Here is a 24012-nt window from a genome sequence, read left to right as displayed (position 1 = left end):
AGGATGTGTGACATGGTTTTGCATAGTGCAGCTCTTCGTGGTGCTGGAGTAGTTTTGTCATTGTGGTGTGGTCTGAGATGAAGCCCTGTCTTACCTACTGGTGAAGGCATGAGCATGAGAGTCCATAATGGGATAGGAAAGACTGTCCTCCCAGACCACTTTGAGGATAGGTTTTGAACTCAGACTGGTAACATCAGAGAAGCAAAATAAAAGTCCTGAGAAATTAATCTGATGTACAAAGCTTTAGTCAGAAGTTTTTGTGGTATTTGTTTGGTGCATTTAGTAAAATTAGCAAAGCTAAGTGTTTGTGTTCCTGGTTTTGTCCTGGGAGGAGGTGAGCAAGCAATGAATCCTTGGGTGAACCTCCTCTCTCAGCTGTAGACAGTCCAAAGGCAACGTAACCCAGAGAAAGTCAACATCTGAGAAACTTTCTCTGGAGACAGAGAGAAGGAATGATAGGAAAAAAACCAGCTTATTTACTGCTGATGGTTTTAAAACCATTTGTAGACATCTGGGAATATTTTGGAGGCCGAGAGGAGGAATTAATGGCTAACTCTTTGTGTATCCTGTATGCTTTCTATGTATTTCAGCTTGAGACCAAAAAGTGTGACTCCAAGGTCTTCTGAGGAACACCATAGCAAGTTCTCCTGCTCCTGATTATGATTCCTGTACTTCTCTGCCCTTTCCTTTTCTTTGTATCAGTTACACAAATGCTCCTAATACTTATTTTCAGCCTCTCTAATCCAGCTTCCATTAACAAAAAGTCCTTTGTTTTTTTAAAACAAATCCTCAACTCATTGCTAGAATGCTAATTATTTAGCCAATTGTGTCACCAAGCTATGCTGTGAGTGCTCAGTTGTGAGCTTCTTGTCCCATCCTCTCAGACTCTCCCTTCCTTTGCCAAGGGCTCCTCACAAAAATTCAGCTGCATAAACACCTTGCTGGAAGCAGCTTGGCTCACTTGACTGTCACCTCTGCTGTGAAAAGTACACCCTTAACCTTGGTATTTGTGGTCCTTAGGCTTATCCTGACGTATGTTTTCCTGAATAAAACATTTAGGTCTCATCCATTAAAGTCTCTAGTCCATCAGGCTCCTATTAGAGTTGGAAGAATTTACAAAGCCTAATTTGGGGAAGAGTTTTGTGTGTTTGTTTTCAGTTTTTCCTTTGCTTTGCAGGAATGTATATGAAGATTAAGTCTAGTCAATTGAAGAAAACTATCCAAAATAAGCAACTGATTTGCTTAATCGATGCTGTGTGGGTCTAGGTTCATATAGCTGGTCTGTGTTAAGCTCTGTACTCTCCAGAAAATAAGATGAGAAGACTGAGAAATTTTACATGGCTTTCCAGAATGGTTTAGAGAGCAATAAGAATATGAGTAGTGCAATAAACATGACATTCACAGAACAGTTAGCAATAGTTTTAACTTATTTTTGGTGCATCACAGCTGGGATTGGTGTGTGTACTGAGAAGAGGCAAGGAAACTGTCATTCATCCTTGTAATATTTGTGGTGGCCTCCAATGCAAAAAAAAACCCCAAAAAAACAGAGTAACCTTAAAGGAAGAAATCCCATTTCTACTTACATAGACTTTACTGAAAAATTTGTATGGTATGTTTTGTTTTGGGTCAAAATCTCCAAACATAAGGACTGTGTGTCCAGTGCAGCAAGTGCAGAAAGCCTGATTCTTGTCCTCAGAGGGCATTTAAAATAAGTGAGCTAACATTTGCTCACCTGAAAACCATAGCTGGCTAAAGAGGAACTTGAAAATATTTATTTCTCTGAGAAAGGCATCAGAAAATGTGTGTGAAAGAGATGTGTCTCATGCACACTATCTAAAGTTCAATTACTTTAATTCACATCCAGTGAATTTCTGCTGTTAGTGTTCCAGAAAGAAAAGTATGACAGAATGGTGTAGTTGAACACCAGACCTTTCAGACTGTTACTGCATTCTCTTTAGTTTGCAGAAGTCTTGTTTTAATTAATTTATAGAATAAAAACAAATGCTCTTCTGCTGGGGCTTATCAAGTGATATAAACTTTTAAGTCATACACTATGAAAGAGAGCCAATTTCTGTAGAAGAATAATAACTTCTTTCATACTACTTTTTGCAGGAGAATCACCAATAAAGCTAGCTTTTAAGAATCTGCAAATGCTGATAACTCCTGAACCAGAATTAGATTTCCTAGCAGCAATCAAAACTGCAGTATCTTCAAAAGCAAAACATTGGCAACTGCCAAAAAAAAAAAAGTACGATAAGAAAAATTGTCATATTTTCATAGAGAACTTCAACAATCATCATTATTATCATTCTCAGAGATTACCTCTTATGGAAAAGTGCCTTCACTAAACACTGTTAGCAGTTTCATTTGACAGATATGATGCTGGTTAGCTTGTAGAGACTGAACTGCCCTCTTGCATACAGCTCTGGTCTCCAGGAAGAAATGCAATTATGTCTAACCATTGTACTGAATAACACATCTGTGAACTGAACTCATGTTTCAGGCCTGCAAGGACCATTGACATGCAACACAACAGGCTGGGCAGTCATGCATAAATTCAGACCCCAGTCGTTTCCCTCCAGCCAGCAGGCCTGGTGCTGAACATGACTCATCCCTGCTATCTGGGCTCATCAGCAGGTGTAACTCTCCTGCTGGTGGGATTAGGGTGTTGTTTGTACTAAGGCAGCAAATAGGAAAAAAACAACAAAAACCGCAACATTTTCGGTTTGGTTTTCTGATATATTTGGTGATATGCAGACATAAGATAAAGAAGCTAACTTTCTCCTAAATGAATTTGGGTTTCAATGCCAGACGGGGCAGTAGATTAGCCAAAAAAGAGAAGAACGACAAAAAGAAAGTGTCATATACAACTTTCTAGTTCTTTCATAAAAATAGAGAGATACCTTTAGTTTCTAGGGCTGTCCATCTGTCATCTTTTACTATTGTATGCATTGATATATAGTATTTTTTAAAAATTTGTGGATCCATATTTGTACCTCAGGATAGGATTGAACTTCATGGCTTTGATTACTGGTTAGACTCATCAGTGAGTGCATTTTTCTTTCTTTCTCAGGGGGAACAGCTTCCAGACAGAAGGGCTTTTTGGGATGTATTAGATCCCTGCATTTAAATGGACAGAAACTTGACCTCGAGGAGAGAGCTAAAATGACACCTGGTGTAAGACCTGGATGCCCAGGACATTGCAGCAGTTATGGGAACCTCTGCCATAATGGAGGAAGATGTGTGGAAAAGTATAATGGTTACTTCTGTGACTGTACCAACTCGGCCTATGAAGGACCTTTCTGCAAGGAGGGTAGGCAGCAAGCTTTGATCCCAGTTATTTGTGCAATAACTCTGAATTACTCCGCCATTTCACTCATGACAGCTTGGTGTCCCCACATCTCAAGAAGATGTTCTATTATCAATTGTTCCTTCGATGTTCTTAAATGTTTATCTTAAGCAGACACTAACACCTCCTTTTGTTGACTTCTGTGTTGGCCTCAGAAATTAAAATGGTGTTAGTTGTACTAATAGTTTAATCACTATATCCCACTATGATTCATGTTTCCCATTGCGTGTAACTATCCCCAAACTTTAGGAAATAGGGCTGAAATGTTTTATAGCAGGTGTTTGACCATGTCTAAATATTTAGGTTGCTTGTTTTTTAAACCTCATCTTCTTTTGTTCACCTTAACAAATCCTTAAGGTTTTTCTTCACAAAATTTTAGAGCGTTGATGTGACAAAAAAGAGGTAGTCTTTTTATGTTGTTTTCTTTTCCATTCCTGAGACAGCCCATCCAAACGTTAAGAAATTTTTAAAATAAGCATGAAGCATTCAGGAGAAAACTGATTTGCATGGTTCAGTCTTTGGTGAATGTGTCCTCACTGAACCTTTCTGGTGGCTTATAGAAGATGCTGTCAACACCAGAAAAAACAGGGCAAATATGGAGCATCTAATTTAGACAACATGTTTTTTGGAACTAACAAAATCACTACTCGCTAACAGCAAGGTGCATGGTGAATTTTTCATTTCCATGGCTGTCCCCCACCTCGCAAATGCTACACGTTTGCTAAGTGGGCTGCATGATCTGCTGGTGTAAATTGGCTTAGTTGTTTTATGAAAACAGAAGCATGAGTTCTAAGGATCTGAGGATGCACAGGTTGATGTTTGTCTTTATTTGATGCTCCCAGAGACAGCTTCCCTTACTGGCTGTCTTTGGTCAAAGTGTTGCTTTCATAATTAATTTCTTTAAAAAGGAGACTGGAAAGAACAAATCTATTTTGGTGTCAAGACAGAGACTGTTGCCTTACATGTCACTGTCAGAACATGGTGAACAAAGAATTTATTTGGCTGACAGGCATTTGGGCTGTTCCATCTTGTGGAATTCTGATTCCAGCACTGAAATAGTTGAGTTTATGTCTCCATACACTGTTACTCTCTGTGCCAGACAAACAATCTGCAAGGAAAGACACACTCTTATACAAGTGAAGAAAAGGTGATGTCAGCTGGATCAAGGGTGTTTTGCGGTGTTCCCATTCTGAGGCAGTTAGTTCTGGTCCATTCCTGCCTGGGAGATCTGAAAATGCAGTAACTGAAATAATCCCTTTGGTTTATATCTGCTTTCAGAGGTTTCTGCATTATTTGAAGCTGGCACTTCTGTTACCTATACTTTCCAAGAACCTTACCCTGTCACAAAGAATGCAAGCACCGCAAGCTCTGCCATTTATGTGGATGCTGTTGTGTCCAAGGAGAATATTGCATTCAGCTTTCTCACAGCACACACTCCAAGCCTTCTGCTGTACATCAACACCTACTTCCATGAATATTTGGCTGTGATTCTCTCCAAGAATGGTGAGTAGTCTTGATTTGCTACCCAAGGGAGACCAGTGCAACTCTGTGGAGTTTTTGGGCACTTTGCTTTTTGTTCATTTGTTTGTGGGGTTTTTTTTGTGGGAGAATAGTATAGAATTCTGCACTGATTTAAGTTCATTTCTGTGTCTTCAACTTTATCAACTTCATGGTGTTCAGTTTGTGAAATGGCCATCACTCTCGTTTATGTCTCTTTTTTTGGCATTCAGTGCTACACTTGCCTATTCAGTCTTTGAGTAATCTTGTTGTTGGGGCTTAAAATGTGCTTTGACTTCCATTTGGCAGGGTTTTACAATAGTATTTCTTGCTATTTATTCCACAGTGAGATTCATTAGGCCACCAAGATAAGGGAATGAGAAATACCATGTACAAGAGCGCTTGGTGCAGAAATACACTGTAATTTTATTCTTTGCACTCTGTCTTGGGCCATGTATTGCCCCTCACCTGATTGTGTCAATGGAATAAAACCATTTTGTCTAAATATTAAAGCCAGAATATGTCAAAGTTTTCTAGGTTAATTGACCAAAACATGAGGTGTAAACCCATTTCCTGTTTAAAGATACTTAATGTGGGTACTTTTTGAAAATGTGTAAAGATTTTAGGGGCATACACCTTTGTCTTCTCAGTAAAACTCAGGCTCCTGAGTCCTTGCAGTGCTTTCAGAAAACTCAATCCAGACAAATATCATCCTAGACAAATGGGGAAATCTGAATTTTCCAAGAGTTATCAGGCACTGGAGAACTGGAAGTGATGAGTAAGCATATTTGTGAGTCAGTAGCCTGTGGCAGAACAATAGGAAGTTAATGTAATGTGGCTGAATATGTAGATTTGACTGAATGACCCAGACCACTCTGAAGCCTTGAAAATTCCAAAATAAGTAAGCTTTCAAGTACTGTCAAATAAAAACCATAGAAGATTAAAAAAAAAAAGTTTTATTCTCAACATAGATTTTGCAGTAGTTTCTCTCTTGTTTATGTCATGTGGCTAGCATTGAGGCTGGCATGGGATAGTGGACTGGCACCCTAATCCTTGGGAGAGGCAACTAGAATAGTAACTGCCCGAACAGATCTACTCCAAGTGAAGCTTTGGCAGGGACATGGGGCTGCTGAGGTGACCCTAACCCTCTCCTGTCCAGTCCCAGATTTCCATCTCTAATTTGCTCCTGTAGACATGTGTTTATGATTTTCAGATGTATGAATATTCTAGTGTGTAGCTCCAGGGTGATGGGAGGTTAGCCCCTGCTGAGGTGAAACCTTGGAATCTGCTTCTCAGTTACACTCGGGTCTCTTGATGCCACTCAGGCAATTGGAAATAGCCCTAAAGTTAATCACAATATAATACCCATTTAAATCACCTTTATTGCTGCCAGAGTAGTCTGAAATGACCTTAGAAGCATGAGTCAATTGACTTCTATTGATGGAATACACTATGAGCAACCTATAATTGTGGAACTCTAGGGGGGGGTCTCTAATAGTGCTTGGGGTTGGGATCAAGACATGAGGGTGTCCTGTAGCAGCTCAGCAGGAGCAGAGCTTGAGACAATGAAAATGACCTTTCATTTTGTCAGCTGCAAATGTCCCATCAGTTCCCTTTGACTTAGATGGAAAGAGGCACTCAGCACAGTCAGGCAGTACAAACCATGGTGCTTTTCTCAGATCTGCACCTCTTTTTATTTGTAATATTATGGTAACAGTTGTTTAGAGGGTTGGTGAGACATCAGGCTCCAAAATTCTGGACTATAAAGTGTAGCACTATATGCAAAGAATGATTAAGATAACTAGCTGACCTTTGTTGACGCCTGAAAGTCTCCTTCAGGATTTCTCAGTGCATGCTTCTGTGACATTTTTACAAGACAGTCGTTGCAGTCATGTATATTCTCTGCCTTTTGTCCCAAATGGAATAATTCGTTAAATTTCATGTCCTTTTACTTTTTAGTCTTGTTGGAATTGAAATTATTCCAATGAAAATAGTGTTCAGATATGTTACTCTTTCTTCCTCCAAGAGGTTTATGCTTGCCATAAAGTTACTGGACTATGAATATCAATGTCCTTTGTAGCATTAAAAGTGAGTGTGATTCTGTCTCTCTTATTGGCTCACTTTCAAGGAATCTTGCTGAGTCTGCCAGTGTATGGTAGGGACATAAGCAGGTCCCTGCTGGATAGCTGATTGGTTAAATAAAGGTTAGGCTCCTGGAGAAATGGGAATGGGCATTCTCACTTAGGAGGTGAGCAGACTCTGGAGTAATACTCCTTACCATAATCACAAGTCCCTTTCCACTTGTTAAAAAAATATGTAGGAACAGTCTATGTATAATTTAATACTTCACCTTTTGTAACTATTTTTGAAGCTGCTACTCATGTTATTCTGTTATTCTCTTTTCTATTATGCACAAAATAACTAGGCAAAGTATTGCTTAATAAAAGTGACTATGAGAAGAATGTTTTTCCTACTTCTGACTTCTCACATTAAATATTAGACATTAAAGAAGTGAAACTGTTTTCACGGATTATTCATAATTAGAGTATAATAAAAGGGCTTATATGAAAGTGAACTTGTATAGGCAACTATGGTCTAATTCAGTCAGGTGTGAAATATTTCCTAAAACCTATTGATTTCAGTACATTTTTATGTATATAATACTTCTAGAAGCAGTTTCCACCTATAGAACATATTCCATACCACAGAGTTTGTTCTTACCTCTGGTCAATGGGCTCATGTCCTAAAAGTTTACAGGTAAGGTTTCAAAAGCTGATGGTTTTAAAGATGACTTAGGGATTGCTTCCTCCATGAGTTAATACTGATGCCTTGAAATCATACATGTGATTTGAAAATTTTATACATATAAGAGCATCTTCCTTTCCTCTCCGGTCTTTCATGGATTTTTAAATTACAGCTACATATCTATGTGCATATATTGTATATGGGTGGGTGTGCATTTAAAGCTCATGTAGTCCCATTGGCCTCACATCCAAGCAATTAGCAGTACTGGCATGATTGGCATTTTTAATATCTCTTTCTGTAGAAATTTCAAATTATAATGCCTGTTACTAAGCTACAGAAAATGGGTAAATATCTCTAATTAGTCTTCTCAGTGTGTCAATCCACAGAAATTATCCATATCATGGGAAGGTGCTACCAAGCAAAGAATATTTTTTTTTTTCTTTCCCAAGCTAGCTTTTCACTGTGCATTTTTGCAGTTATATGATTTCACAAAATAACCAGTACCTTTGAAATATAATCTTTGCCTTGCTCCCTAAAGGTAATAAATGATGGGAGATAAAAGTGTTAAAAGAAAGAATGTTGAAATACACTTTATTTCTCCTTTCTTCGTTTTTCCTACCACCCTGCAAATAATCAAATGCAATATGAATATGATGAAATATGTTGTCTAGAAAATGTTTTAACAAGTCTTTGATTCTCAGTTTTGTTGTCTTTCTCCATGGAAACAATATGATTCCTAATCTAGAAAAAAAAAAGAAGATAGCTAGCACCAAAAAAGAGAGATAGAATCTCAAACTATGCTAGAGTGATTGAAAAATTATTTGTATTTGTTATCTAATCTCATAAGAAATTAAACAATTTGAGTCCTTTTTTTTCTTTTTCCACCTTTCCAGCATCTATTGCCATCACACTGAGCTGTGTTCTCCATTTCTTTTGGAAAGCAAGACTCTGATTTTGCATAGGAAAGATTAAAGACAAGGAAAAAGGCACAGTTAAAAACAGCAGTACAAATGAAAACATCTCAAGTAATTCTTAAGTCTCTGATGCTCAGCAAACAGTAGCAGGACTTATATCAGCTCCACTTCTCTGACCTAGAATGTATTGAAATCAGCTGATATTTGAAGTGAATAGGAAAAGAAATCACAATGTGTAACAGAGGTAAGCTGAGTTAACACTCTAAAAAAGAAAAGAAACAAATATTGTCAGTGAGAAGCTACTGATTCATTTTTTCTTATAAACTCCTAATCTCCTGTAATCTCTTCCTGTCTCTGAGTCAGAGACAGTTTTTCTAATGAAAGCATGTAAATTCTCCGTACTGTTTTTGCCTTCAAGTGCATTGAGCTGCATCTCCAACAAGCAAAGCTTTTCTCACTCAGTGGAAAAGAGATGCAAAAAATCCAGTTCAGTCTTTGAGGCAAGGAATCTTTTGATCCTGTTCACACTGTACCCTCTGAAGTTTAATGGGTCAAAACTAAAATGGGAAATAGGATTTGGGTGGATTTCAGAGGGTGATTCTTCTGGTTCCTTTTCCTTACTTACTTTCCTTCCTGTCTGGGTTTTGGGATATTAACTTCAGAAAGTTATTGCTTCAGAAAGACCCTCTCAACTACTGTATTGCTCATGCAGTTGTCTTCTCTTTTGAGAACACCTTGTGCCTTACAGACTGGCAGCAGTCTTTGAACACCCTACTCGGTTTGTGTGACTGCAGTGGGAAATGGTGACAATGTTCAGGTATAGTTACTTTTAACAGATCAGGAGCAGGAAAGAAAGTCTTGTTGGGAAGTGTGGGAGACAGCTTTGTGGAGGAGACAAGTAGCTGTGAGTGACTGAGGATTGTTCCCAGTCTAGCTCTGGTTCACAGCCATTATGTGGCAGATAGCATGAATGTCTTCTAAATATAATTGCAAGCAACTGTTGCAGTTGGCCCCTGAAATCTTATTTTATTTACTGTGTGAGGGACCAGAGACAGTTTGATCAGTGATGATGAATATAAAAGAAATTTTCCCCAGTTGCCTTAAATGGGAAGCTGGCTTTGGTACCATGAGTAGGCATGGTTGGGGTGGCAGGAGATCTATCATCTTATTTATCTAAAGAGAGAGACTTCTGTTGTTAGAAATCACTCTGGTCACTTAGATGTTTCCTTGCTGTAAGCAACTTCACAGAGAATAGGAGTGCTGATTAGAGTTTTCACTTCAAATCCAGTACTAAAAAGTCTTTGAAGAAAGAGGTGGACTTGGCACCCAAACCCAATTCTGTCTTATGTTTGTGTTAGCATATGGCACTTTAAATTTCTAAGTGTGCAAAACTAACTTGAAAGAAGAAGCTGCCATAAAATTCAGCCAAGGACTCTGGCAGATCTCTATCTCTGCTTTCCAAGAGAAGAGAACTGAAAGATCTGTCTCATTAGCTGAATTCATGGACATGTTTGCACTCATGAAGACTATTTTGCCATACTGGAGGGCCAATAGATGTTCTGGCGACCCACAAGGGAAAACAAGAGAACTGTAATTAGATTATGTAGAACAGGAAAGGTTGAACAGGCTGAATAATTGATCTGTGCTCTAGCTATATACAGTCTGACTTTGAACTTACTGCTATCTGGCATAAAACTCCAGACCATTAGCTGCAGATAATCAGCTGGGAAGAAAAGCTGTGTCTCCATTGCTCATAGGAGGTGTTTATCTCCCAGGAGACTTGAGTTCCTAGTTCACATTTTCCAGCTGATAAGTCATTTTTATTGTTGGATTTCCCTGGAACTGTCCTGAAAGGAATGAGAGGAAGGGCAGAGGGTTCTGTCTGATAGATGCTCCATATATTGTGTGTATATATATGTGTATATATATATATATACATATATGGTCTTCTGAAAGAAGAGTATTTCAGAACTCCTGTTATTGAAAGCTTTAGCCTAGAAAATTTGTGGTTGTGGATTTTCAGTTACTTTTAATTTAAGATTATCTGTTTTATAGACAGACTGAGCTGTGTAGTAAGCAGTAGTCCAGCAGAACCATTGATTTAAATGCTGCCTTAGAGCAGTGTAGCTGTTTGTACACAACAGAGAGCCAAATACTTGGAAGATGAGTCTGGGTCCAAACAAATCTCCTCCTCTTTCTTGTATATGGTATCCCTATTAACGTGTTAATTTTCCATATAGTATCAGCATGTCAGTTATCCTGTCTGCATCACGAAAAGGTGATTCCTTCCTTCTTGCCTTTCTTGGCAGTGTTTATGGGTGTATAAATAGGGTGTTTATGTTCTAGTTTTTACAAGTGAGAGTGGCCTTCAGGAACTGCAGGGCAAAGGTCTGGAGCAAGGTAGATGTACACTTGGTAAAAGAGGATCAGATCTGGGAATGGGCGTTAAGCAAACTGGGCACATATAAATCCATGGGCCCAGGTGGGGCACACCCACGAGGGCTGAGAGAACTGGAAGATGTCATTGCAAGGCCACTCAAAAGGCACAAACCAAAACATGAGACTTTTAGCATGAGTGACTGAGTACTGGTACATCATGCATAGAGAATTGTGCAGTCTCCATCCTTGGAGGTATTCAAAAACAGGACCTGGCCCTGGAGAGCTGAGCAGGAGAAGAGTGGTTTTAGTAGGACAGGGATGGACATCATGTCCTTCAGAGATCCCTTACAACTTTAGCCATTCTATGGTTTTGTGAAAAATCACAAAAATATGCATTTGAAGGTAGATTACTGGAAGTTAATATGTGTAAGCATGTATTTTACTAGAGAAAAGTCATTACAATGCTACCATTATATGGTTCTTGCAAAAGGATTTTTACTAGGTAAATTATTCATTCTTCCTCTAATTTTTCCCATTAGATGACTTAAGAACATCAGTCAGTTCTTTGTATCCCAGTGGTTGCAGCTAGTTTTTGCTATAATCAGGAGGTCACTCACTAAAGGATCCAACATCTCCATCCACAGAGACTGGCATAACCCATGAAATAGGCAATCCTTAGATCGACTTGCTGGTCAGAGGAGCAGAAAATTTCCCAGAGTTTCCTGATCAGTCAGGCAGTTCCTCTAGAGCTCAACACAAACAGGCATCATTAACCTCGGACAGCCATTAATCCACAAAGTTCTGTGCTGCCTGTATTATGAGTTAAGAATGAAAAGGACATTTTAGAAGAAGCATATGATTACTTTTCAGTAGTTTTGTCTAAAAGATTATTGCTCGCTCTTCTGCTCAGGCATCATGCAGTGCTCAAATTGCTTCTTTTTTTTCCTGTTCATACCATCTTTTTACTGTGTTCTCATTGCTGAACATAATGGCTATTTGTTAGGTCAGCATGACACGAGTCCTTGCTTGAACAGGCATCTGCACTGCCAAAATGGAATTGAATAGTTAAAAGATATTAGGAAAAAAGAAACTGTGAGCCAGAATCTCTGTGAGGGCAGGCTGGGATGACTTTCTCAGAGTATCACAACAACAGGTTTGGGTTTTTTTCCCAAGAGCTGTTCACACAGCATTAATGATGTTGCATAATTTGCAAAGTAAGGTTGAACTTTTGGAATAAAATTCATGGGATGATACTTTGTATTCCAATCACTGGGTAAAGAATAAAAACTCTTCCTGCCATCCTGGCTGTTCTGCAAGTCTTAAGTAAAATGTAGAGAGGGAGATGGAAGCCTGGCAAGATTCTTCTTCATACAAATGTGAGTAAACCATGGGGCCTCCTGAATGTCTGAGTGTGAAACAATTAGCATCCAGTGTGTGTTTAAAGACAGAAAGGGAGATTTGAGCAGAGATATGAGTATAGGGTCCAAAAGTATGACACAGATGCATATCATGAAGTTCAGCAAGGCTAAATGCGAGGTCCTGAACATGATTGGGCAATCCCAAACACACGTATAGGCTGGGTTGAGGCCAGCCCTGGGGGAAAAAACGCGGGAGCTTTGCTTAATGAGAAGCTCAACATGACCTGGCAGCGTGATCTCACAAGCTAGAAAGGCAACCAGCCCCTGCATGGTCCCCGCATCCAAAGCAGTGTGGGCAGCAAGTCAAGGGAGGGGATTCTCCCCCTCTACTCCACTGTAGTGAGATCCCACCTGGAGCACTCAAACAGCTCAGGGATCCCAGCATAAGAAGGACGTGGTCCTGTTGGAGCAAGTCCAGAGGAGGTCTACAAAAATGGTCAGGTGGCTGAAGAACCTTTCCTGTGAAGACAGGCTGAGAGAGTTGGGGTTCAGCCTGGAGAGGAGAAGGCTCTGAGGAGACTTAGAGCCCTTCTAGTACTTAGAAGAGGGCTACAAGAAAGCTGGAGAGGGTATGGGGTGATGGGGCAAGGGGGGTATGGCTTCAAACTGAAAGAGGGTGTGTTTAGATTTGATTTTAGGAAGAAATTCACAGTGAGGGTGCTGAGGCCGTGGGATGGGTTGCCCAGAGAATTTTTGGATACCCATCCCTGGAAGTGTACAGGACCACGTTGGATATGACTTAGAGCAACCTGGTCTAATGAAAGGTGTCCCTTCCCATGTCCCTCTCCATGGCAGAGAGGTTGGAACTAGATGATCTGTAGGTCCTTTCCAACCCAAACCATTTGATGATTCTGTGATAGCTTTTGTTAATGAAGGGTCTAAAATTTCAAAGAATCTGTAGGAAAGGTATGATTTAAAATTTACTAGAATAAACTTTACCATCAGAAAGCAGGTGCTTTCAGAGAGATTTAGCTGCAACTGAAACCCTCAGTTCTCTTCTTTGTATTTATATTCAATCACCTTTAGGGAAAAAAAAGATAGTTAATGTTGCATCACTTTGTAAAAGAAACAGTAAACACTTCCTTCACCAAAAAGAAATACCTGGAAACGTAGAGATAATGATAATGACTAATAGTGGGTTTTTTAAATTGCTCCTGCCTTGGAGGCTTCATGTCATTTTCCAACAGATGAACATTCATGTATTTTACCAGTGGATAAACTGTGGCATAAAGCAGGAAGATGTTTGTCAGCAGCCACCAAGCTGGCAGATCCCAAATTGTGGCAGCGCTCTGTCTATTGCCTCCAGGGTACATAAAAGCACCACTGTGCATGCTTACCCATGAGCTGAACTGGAGGGACAGTGTTTATTATTTTCCCACAGCCATGGGTTAGCCCTATTGCCATTTTAGAGTCAGCCACATCACCATCTACATGAGTGGTTTTGTTCACATAAGAGGTCCCCTTAAAATCACTGCAATAAGCTCTGTGTTTAGGCCACTCAGTGTGTGCATCATGAGCTCTCTGACTGTGGTCCTCTGGGTAATTTTTTAGATTTTGCTATATTTTCTACCTTTGAAGCAAGAAGCATCTGCCCATTCCTTGTTAATTGCTGGTCAGTCTGTGTTCAGCCAACTGGCAGCTGGTGGGAATGAGATGTCTGTGAAGGTTAAACACATTTCTCAGTCACGTAAGGGAACCAGCTACATTTATTGATGTTTAAGTGACAATCTCAATCTGGGTCCAGCTGTCTAGCAGGATTGTAGAGTGAACCGAGGTCATGGGCCTCCAGATAGGCTCCTTTTGCTGTGTGTGTTTTTTTCTAAGTTGAAGAAATGCAATACGAAGAGCAAGTGTTGTTTTTCCTATTTTTTTTTCTTTAATAGAGGATGGCCTGAATATGATCCTTGAGTCCTGAATGTCTCAAGCATTGAGTGAGAGGCATTCAAATAATCTCCTATTTTTTTAATTACAGGAAGAGACTGCAAAAAATTGAGTGGTGGATTTTTCTTTTAAACCCTATGAAACAGTAATGTCTAAGCAAGTGTAATAGCTGAGTAGTAATATCAGCAAACATGTTCAACAGTTTTTTTCTTTTTTTTTCTATGCAAAACAAATAGCAAGAGCCACCTCCTAAATAAATGCAAGTACTTTCTTAGTTAAATGCCACTGGACATTGAAGAGATGGGCTCTGTTCTTAAAATCACAAGCAGCACTTCCAATGGAGAGTAAATTTACTGAGTAAATATCCCTGGGGAGAAGCTGCTAATTAAGGAACATGTTTCTAAGCCAGCTGCTCCTAACTGAGAAAACAGTGGTTCATTTTTAAATATCTAGGCTATGAAGAGGGACACTGCCACACTGAAACTGTGCAAGTTCCCAGAGATATATTTTGTGGTAGAGATGTCTGAAGAGAATCATGTATTGTTCTGCAGTCAGAAGTGAAAAACATTTATACCTCATTTGCTGCAAATGGCTTTTGAACCAATACTTTTTTTTTTCTAATTTAATTTTTTTTTCATAATTGCAACATCAGTAGCCTCACTAATATATTCCACCCTTTGTTTAATTTATGCTTTCCTTAATTATATTCTCTTTCAGCTACAGCTTGGGTGAGTCTGGCGAATGCATGTGGTGGTGGTGTAGTTAAAGTCTAGCGGTCCAACAAGGGTGACTGCCAATTTGAGACAGCTGTAAGATGTTTTGTTACTCCTAAACACTTTCCTGGGCGGCTCTGAGGCAGCAAGACATGCAGGGGTTGTCCAATGCCCTTTTATCTAATGCAGTGTTTCACTGTTTCATACATGCACATTAACCCCAAATCAGAGCTTCAGCTGCCCTGGTTTAAATGTGTAAGTGATGTTACACTATGGTGATAAATTTGTACATTTTACATGTGCCACCCACATGTGCTCCCTGAATTAACCTCAGCTTCTCTGAGCAGAGCAAGATGTCTCACCAGCTGCTCCAGCCAGTATAAGTCATTAAAAAGTGCTGTTGAAGTTGGCAAGAGTCGTTGGGTTCAATTTGGGCTCGTTTAAAACCGGTTTCCATAAATAAAGGTCCTGCAGAGAAGTCTCAGACTCACACAGATGCCATTCCCTTCCTTGCTGTTTAGTCCTTCAAGATGAAATGACACAAGACCTGTGGTCTTGGTGACATGTCTGACAAGAATTTGACTTAAGAATGATGGATTTACCGACCAAATTCCTGATATTTGATTTCTCTTTTCTGCAAAGCTGCTTTAATCTTGTTGCCAAATACCTAGCACTGGCTGAGGTCTTTCAAACAAGGGAGTCTTTTCCTGAGATGGAACATTCTGTGTAACATTTTCCCTTTTCTGGGTGGTGATTTAAAAATTACTGTTTGATTTTCAACACAAGCTTTGGCAGTCCAGAATGAATGTAAAGTTGGCGGGCATAGGCCACAGAGCCAACAGATTATTTCTGATATTCCACTCAGATGCTGCTGTAGACACAGAGAGAAGAAAGGCAGCTCTCCTGTTGACATGTTCAATCAGCACAGCTTTGGGACATAGAATATGTAACATCATGGCCACACTATTTCTTCACACTGTGCAGTCTGGGAATATATTTTTTTTGTTCTTCAGACTGAACACTTTGAAATCTCTAACCAGTTTTGTGTCCTTATTACCACTAGACATAAGAGCTGCTACAGCAGCTTGTCCTCAGAAAAAGGAAGCAGTTTGAAGGCACCATGCTGTTCCCGTAGCTGCCTGGAGGTTGGTTATGCTGGCACTGATCATTAGTGTTCTTCTAGCAAGTACAAGTGCTGGCCTCCATCATCATTGAAAGAGTGTCCTGGGAGTGTTTTGTTTCAGAAAAGCCACCTCAGACTTAGTCACCAGCATGGGATGGCATAAATCATGCCCTTTGGTCTCTGTTTCCCAGGACTTCCCTCTGCAGAAGGGAACCCCCAGGAATCCTGTTAAAATGGCTCTTAGCTGTTTGATATCTTCAGGGGGATGTCAATCAGCCCCACAACCGTGGATTTTAGTGTTGCAGACTGAGGCCCACAGCGATGTGCAGAGATCCAGCTTTGACTCTGGCAGTGGTCTCATCCCAGCAGCACGGCAGCCCACGTGGAATCATTTCCTCAGGAAGTGCTGAAAAGAAGCCACGCTGTGCTCGGTAGCTCTGTGGCCCAGCTAAGCCTGCCCCCCTCTCAGGCTGCTCTAGGGGCAGCATTCCAAGATGAAGGGGATGGATAACTACAATCATCATGTGTGAGTCTACTCTTACCTAATACTGCGGGGGTAATGAGCCCACTAAAATTTTCCAGCCCAAGGCCAAAAGAAGGAAATCTTCCTTTTCCTCTCTCTCTCTCCCTTATTGACTTAACAATTGCTCCAGCAATTCAACGTGCATTAGAGAAGGATGCAGCTGGTTGTGCATTGCTTGAGCATTATGACACTCCAGGTGTGCATGCTCAGACATGGAGAGCTGAAAAGAGGATGACAGGCACGACTACAACAAGACTGACAGAAATTACACTGCTCATGATTAGTGTGAACCCCTGTTGCAAGGCAAAAATGATGCAAAATAGAGAATAGGGAGAATAGAGATGGTTTATACACTGATTTCCATTTGCAGTTTCTGACACTGGGCTGATGTGATGGAGAAAGTCAGTGGACCAGATAATGAAAATTCAGAGGACAAAATAAAATTCTTAATAATAATCCTAATTAACAATCCATTAATTTTGCTTGCAAGTAATAAAATGGCAATTTAATCTGCCAGGAAAATTTTTCTGTAATCTGAACACAGAAGTTTTAGTATTGAATCCAAGGCAAAATTAGCTCTCATCTACAATGGTGAAAATTCAAAAGCACAACAGTAGATAAGGTCATGTACTTCTGGTTTATATTAATACATATTTGACCCCAGGCAAAATGCCAACTTGAATTCAATAGTTTTGAAGAGCAGCTGTCCATAAAAAGAGTTGCCACTGGAACTCAAAGCAATTTGACAAAATAAAATTCCATTCTTCGATCTCTTTACATGATTTAATGTGAAATTGCACCACTTTAGAAAGTAAGATCTGTTCTCAATGGATGCCAAGAGCCTCCTCCATTGTCTCCCAAAAAATGGAACAGATGGTTTCTGGTTTAAAATCACTGCTTCCGTGACAGTCAATGGGTAAATCCCTGTTTGCTGCAGCTGAGAGCCTGGATAGACTGCATGTCATGCTGGCTCCCTTTGAACACAGATGTGCTGGTTGTTGTTGTTGATCACCTGCATACACCTGCATACATAATTACAATTTTATACACATGTGTGTTCATAGCCTTCAAAAAAAGCAGAGAAGTCTTTTTCACATTTACAAACTGAAGGTCACAGACCACACCCAGACCCTGTTCCATTTTCTGCTTTACATCCCTTTCAAAGGCTCCAGGTAAGAGACAGCCTATAAAGGGCTTCTGATAAGACATGATTTTTAGTTTGGACCAGTCTGTTAGAATACCATATTTTAGTTCCATCTTACTCTGTGTGGTGATCTTGGCTGTGGTGTCAGGGTCAGTCAACCTTTCTACTTTCTATCAGCTCTCCCACTGCCCAGAGCAAATCTGAAGAACTTCCTTGCGCTTGGGCTTCTTTTCTCATGTGTTTCTAAGATGTTTACACTGTTAATCCCTGTTGATGCATCTTCTGCTCAGTACCAGATAATGTGATGGTGATTTAGGTTTGGACCTTTGAGTGTGACAGTCATGGTGATAGGCAGCACCTCCTTGCCCTCACTATGCAATGAGGGCTGGGAGCTGTTCACTATGATTTGGGGCAGCTGAATTGGGACCTATAATATCACACTGAATAATTTAGCAGCTTTTACTGACCTTGATGTCTTCACAAATTCCCCTCTAATGTCCATAGCTATGTGTGAGAATTTAAATGCTTTTCATCACTTTTTTTTTCATTTTCACTTTAAAATTTCTCTTGGTCCAGAAGACTTCTCAATCAGCTAAAAAGCCTTCATCCTAGTAGTTCATTCTCATTTTCCCTCTTGATTTTGAAAGCTTTTTTTCTATCCTACAAATCCCAGAGAGTGTCAGTTGCTCATCTGGGACATACTGAATTTGATAAAACTTTTTTTTTTAAGTACAGCTCTTAGGAGGAAAACATCCTGGCAAGGGAAAAGGAGGGGGGATGATCTTAACTGGACTAGGGATTCCATCTTGAATGACTAACAACTTCACTGTGAGGTGTGTGCAGGTGGAAAAGTTCCTGACAATTTTCAGAAAAGGGAATAAATGCAGGACCGTTTCTCAGGGTTGGGGTGCTGTCAGCATTTATTTTCTCTTTGGAGACAATTTAAAATAGTACCAGAAAAAGCTTTTGAACTCTATGGTACTACAGTTCCATGAATTTTGGTTGCTGATGCATAAAAAGAGTTGAGAAATTTCAGATTTTTTTTCTCTGCTATTTAATTCCCAGAGAAGTATGCTTGAAAGGATTTTACCAGAATAGATACTTTTTCTTTTAGATTATGCCATATGTAGCTCCATGTGTGTATATATCTATATCTATATCTATCTATATCTATCATCTACACACATTTCTTGTAGTCATTTGTTAAAGGATTGAAATTCATACTGGGTTCCTCATTTCCTTGTGCATTTTGTTTTGTTACAGTATGTTATTTATCAGAAGTCACAATGCTTATTTTGATAGCAAGACTGAATGAGATGTTTAGCATTCATTTTTATATGAATTACATTAATTCCTTGAAATATGTTAGAAGTAAAGGTACTTCTTTATTTCACATAAATGATAACATAAGTACAGGACTTTAACTGTTTGGAATTAAGTTATAATTCTTACAGTTGTCACTGTCTTCTGTGTTGTCTGTTACATTTGGATGAAAAGTAATGATAAAAACCCAGCATTATTAGTTTAGCAGAGCAGTGCAAGCCCTGCATGCCCTCTGCTGGAAGTGATCCCTTGCAGGATGATGTAGATCAGCTGTGGCAGTGCTCAGTGTCTGACCTGCAGACAGACACACTCGCCTTTGATATACTTAGTTACTCATTAAGTTATGTGTTTCCATAGCAGTTTGTTAACACAGTAGGAAGGAAAGCTCCTCCAGTGCATTATTTTCTTCACGCTTTTCATTACAGCTTGAACTCTTTGAACCTTCTTCTTGACTTATTAACCTTGTTACTCCATAGCAATAAAAAGAAAATTAGTTATTTGTTGTTAAAGTTATTGAATGTTGTCACATTAATGACACAGGCTTTACATGTACAATTTTTCTCTGCTTTTAAGGAAGTTTACAGGTCCGATACAAGCTGAGTAAGGATGGGCTCCTCATTTTCACCATTGACTCTGGAAATTTTGCCAACCGAGAGCTGCACCGTGTGAAGATTACTAGGGAAGGCAGAGAGCTCGTCATTCAGGTATGGCATGGCTTGTGCTGGGTGTTAAACAGCACTTCAGGCCACAGACACTGGCACAGGTAGCCCAGAGAAGTTGTGGATTCCCATCTCTGGAAGTGTTCAAGGCCAGGTTGCTCTGAGTACCCTGCTCTGTCAGTGGGTTCTGTCCCTGTGCACAGCACGAGGGCTGGAACGAGATGGTCTTTAAGGTCCCTTCCATCCCAAGCCATTGTATGATTTATGAATTCTGGGAATCAGACTCCCTGATCTCCATGCCTGATCACTGGCAGGAGGCAAAGGTTTCACACTGATTCAGCAGCAGAGCAGCCCTGTAGCTTCAAGCAGAGCTCCACCTGGACCCTGTTCAAAGAGTGCCCAGCAGCGGTGTTTTCCATGAAGGGTCTTACCTTGCTTCTGACAAACTGTGAATTAGGAAACACCTTTGGCCAGAAGTTCATCTGGACCACTGGAGTGGTTCTGGGGCTTAGGAATGTCTGTGTGACCTGTAGTCTCCATTGAAACACACAGTAGGGATCATGGAAAAGCTGCAAAAGGGAGAAGAAAGCTGAGGAATTTAATTTCATTTAGGGTATGTTTCCCAAGGGAGAATATGACCCCAGCTGCCTTATCCTCTCACAGAAAAGGAAAAGCTGAGGGAGTGCAGGGTGCAGTCACCATGTACATGGCAGTGCTGCATCCTAGAAACTGGAAGCAAGCCATCCTGAGGGTGACAACCCCATGAGGGACAAAACCCCTCCTCTGCCTTGCTCCCCTGCATCACCTATTTTTCCAAGGTAGGGAGAAGAGGACCATCTTGCTGCTCCTTCTGCTTTTCTTCTAAGGCTAATTATAGCCATCCATATTGCAAAACAGGTTGGCTAGATCTGGGCAAAAATCATTTAACAAGGAAGGGTGGCAGAGTCTATAGAGAGGTTGTATCTTAGGAATAGAATGAAAAGATAGAAACACACAGCACTGCATTTTTTTCTCTCTACAGTTTCCATCTCTGGGTGGTAAAATCACACATCACACAACTACAGTGGGTAGGCCTCATTATCTAAGAAGAAGGTTATGCTAAAAGCCAGGGTTTTCCTCAAGTACCAGTCTTCTATTGTCTGCTGCTCTGTGGTTTTCTTCTGTGCAGAACTAATTCTTCACAATACATTTCTAGAGTGGACTCCTTTGAGTGTATTTTGAAGTGACTAGACATGGATTTTGGGAAGCAGGGGGATTTCAGGGTCAAACATTTTAAGCTTTTCTGCAGGGGAACTTTCTTCAAAGTCCTTTATATGACTATTCTGGTATACCTTTCAGCTTCTCATGCTAAAATCAAAGCACATCCACTTTGCTATCTTTAGAAACTGAATCACGCTTGGGGGCAGAATTAACAGATTGGCAGCTGAGAACATTCCCAGAAGTTTGCAATGAGTACAATGAGATCTAGGGGTGTCCATGTACTGTTGTACTGAAGTAATTTTATTGACCTTTTCCAGGTTGATCAAGTTCTCAAACTCAAACACAACTTTTCTGAGATTGATTTCAAGGCCGTTAAATCACTCACCTTGGGCAAGGTCACAGGTAGGTTCTACTAAATATACTCCTGATTCATGAGATGTTACAGTGCTGGAATTAGTCTGTGCTGTGTGTTGGGTTTTTGATAGAATTGGGAGTTTGTTTGGATGGTTTTTGCTGGAAGAGTTGGCCTGAGCATTCCAGTACTCTATTTATATATCTCATCAATGCAAAACTTTGGCAGCTTTACTTGTTTGCATCGATAGCAATATTAAGTGCTCTGACTGCTCCCTCCAGTGAAGTGATTCATACAGCCTGTGTGGCTGCACAGGGCAGCATCTTAGCCTAATGATACCATTTTGCTGACTGCAGCTTCCTCCTCTCCAGCCATTTCTGTTTCCTAATGATAAGAACAGCACAATGGAGCCTTCATGCTCTCTGCCCTTTTTGTCACTGCCAGTCTTTTTCCATTTGAATTCTGCAAGGAATATTGCATATAGCACTTAGGCCACAATTCTGCATGTTCTGTACATGTTTCCTTGATCTTTACTCCTCCACACTAGAAAGTCATTACAAGCCCTGGAAAATCCTGCCTGAAATTTAGAAAATAGAACTACTCTTTTTTATTGTCAAGTATGTCATATTCCTTTATATTAGAGTCTTGTTCTTTCCCAGTAAGATTCTAAATACGACCTTCTTTACAGACATTTCAGTCCTTTGTTCAAATTGGACCTCCATATGAAGCCTGACATCTGAGTCACCATTGCAATTTTATATGTTTCATTATTAGCACACGAGGCCTGTGGGACTGGCAGCTAGACAGGCACTACAGACATCCCCTGGTGCCTGCTTGTGCAGTGTAACCCTGTGGAGTGATAATAGTGCATTTAATTAAGAGCAGGACCTGATTATCCCCTTAGTTATATATAATGGGTTTGTTTTTTTTTCAGAATGCAGCCATCTTCCAAGCCTTTGTGGACTGGTTTGGGAACATGACATTTTTCAGCCCAATTCAGACCTAAGCTAAAATTCCAACTTTGTCAATGTTTAGCTGTAGTGTTAAAAATCTAAAAGAGCATTACTCATCCTGACCTCTACCTAGAACTCAGGCTATAGACACCAAATCAATAAAGCAAGGATTTTTTTACCAGAAAGATGGAAGGTAGCAAAGACCTTCAAAAATGTAGTCAGCAAGCTGACATGGTGCAGCTCAGCATTATGGAGAGAAACTAGGTTGAGTCACAAAAATATTATTAACTTCACAAGTGCAAATTGTTGCAAAACCAAAAAGGTCAGGCATTCAGTTCCACTGAACACCACTGACTTTTATCCTTCTTTTATTTCTGTCTTGCCCCAAATTTTATTGGGCTTTTGTTTTTGTATAACAATAGTTCATATTCTGTAATGGCACTAAAGCCATAAATTTGGCCATCCAGGTGGTGAAATACTATTGCCATACTGGAAATGACACAATGCATCCCAGCAAGTCACTTTAATTCCAGCCTAATTCTAATGCCAGTTTCTTTTTCATATGTTAAGTGAATCTCCACAAACTGTTTCTTCTGTATTAGGATTTAATTTTCCAGGTTTTATCCCACAGCTGTAGCTATGCTGGGTCCTTGTGCCCTCAGAAAATCACAGACCTTCTTCAGTCTTCTCCCTCCAGGATAAACACTCCCAGCTCTATCAATCCTCTCTTCACAGGAGAGTTGCTCTGGTCCCTAAATCATCTTTGCAGCCCTTCACTGAACTCACTCCAGTAAGTCCATGCTTTCCACCCACTGGGAAGCTGTCTTTCTCTGCAAAGCTGCTTACCAGCTGCTCAGCCCCAAACCAGTGCTGCTGGGTGGGGTTCTTTCTAAACCAAGTGCAGATCTTCCCATTTCCTTTGCTGAAATGCAGTGTTCTTGTTTTCTCATTCCACCAGCTTGTCAACGTCCCTCTGAATGGTGACACAACCATCTGGTCTACCAAGTGCTCTCCACCATTTTTTATCTTCTCCAAACTTACTCAGGTTACACACTGTTCCATGATGGAAAGAAGCAAAACCAAACCAGAAATTCCTACTGCTGTAATGTTAAGAGTATTGCTTTGTTGTACAAAGAGGAGAGCTAGGCATTGTCATTTTGGGACTGTGGAACTTGCATAAGTATGTTAAATCATTATTTATCCTGCTGTATGGATAAAATGTTGACTATAGCTTCTTTTAGTGATGGCTCACCAGGTGAATATGGGTGACTTAATCCAGTATCTGCCAAGTTTTTCCTTCTCATTGCTCATGCCCTCAGCAAAGCATAAAACTTCCAGAGGCATGTGATGCTTTGGAGTAGACCTAGACTTCCTGTCGTGTTTATTTTGGATGCCATTGGGTTTGCACACCTAAAGGCATTCATTAGGAAATTTAAGTGTCCACATAAAGAGAACCATGTAAAAAACTCTCTGTTCTACATGTCCTACATATCCATGCTATAATCTTCTGAAAATATGTCTCTCTTCTTTCCTGTCACACCACTGCTCATTTGTCTGCTCTAACAGCCTCATCCTGGCTGCCTAATCAGATGATTATACCACCTTCTTTTTTGATTCCACCATTAATTTTCCACTGACTGGGAAATCTCAAAGAGGTCTTCCAGCAGGACATCATGAAAGCTTGAAACTCCTTCCTCACCAGATTTTCTTATGATAGCCATTTCAGCACAGCTGGAACTTTTGAAAAGTGCACTTTTATAAAATGACCAGTTTTTTAAATAATAATGTTTCGCCTGCTTCTACCCCTCCCCACCCCAGCCCCATTACACCTTCTTTAGG

At 40.1% G+C, this 24012-nt stretch overlaps 1 protein-coding gene across 3 annotated transcripts in view; it reads left to right on the top strand.

Moving 5' to 3' along the window:
- Window positions 1–24012, top strand: part of CNTNAP5 (contactin associated protein like 5) — a 271197-nt gene that overhangs the window by 229070 nt on the left and 18115 nt on the right. For 2 of the 3 annotated variants that reach the window (XM_030952826.1, XM_030952828.1), the window contains 4 exons: window positions 3074–3313; window positions 4628–4852; window positions 19583–19713; window positions 21186–21270. In XM_030952826.1, the coding sequence (XP_030808686.1) occupies window positions 3074–3313; window positions 4628–4852; window positions 19583–19713; window positions 21186–21270 (681 nt within the window). Of the gene's footprint in view, window positions 1–3073; window positions 3314–4627; window positions 4853–8484; window positions 8678–19582; window positions 19714–21185; window positions 21271–24012 lie in introns of those variants that run through there. The other variant, XM_030952827.1, reaches the window with a different exon arrangement.

The sequence above is a fragment of the Camarhynchus parvulus genome, chromosome 7, assembly GCF_901933205.1.
Source record: "Camarhynchus parvulus chromosome 7, STF_HiC, whole genome shotgun sequence".
In the NCBI taxonomy this organism is placed as follows: Eukaryota; Metazoa; Chordata; class Aves; order Passeriformes; family Thraupidae; genus Camarhynchus; species Camarhynchus parvulus.
Note: the sequence above shows the minus strand (reverse complement) of the source record. Positions and strands in the feature narration are given on the sequence as shown.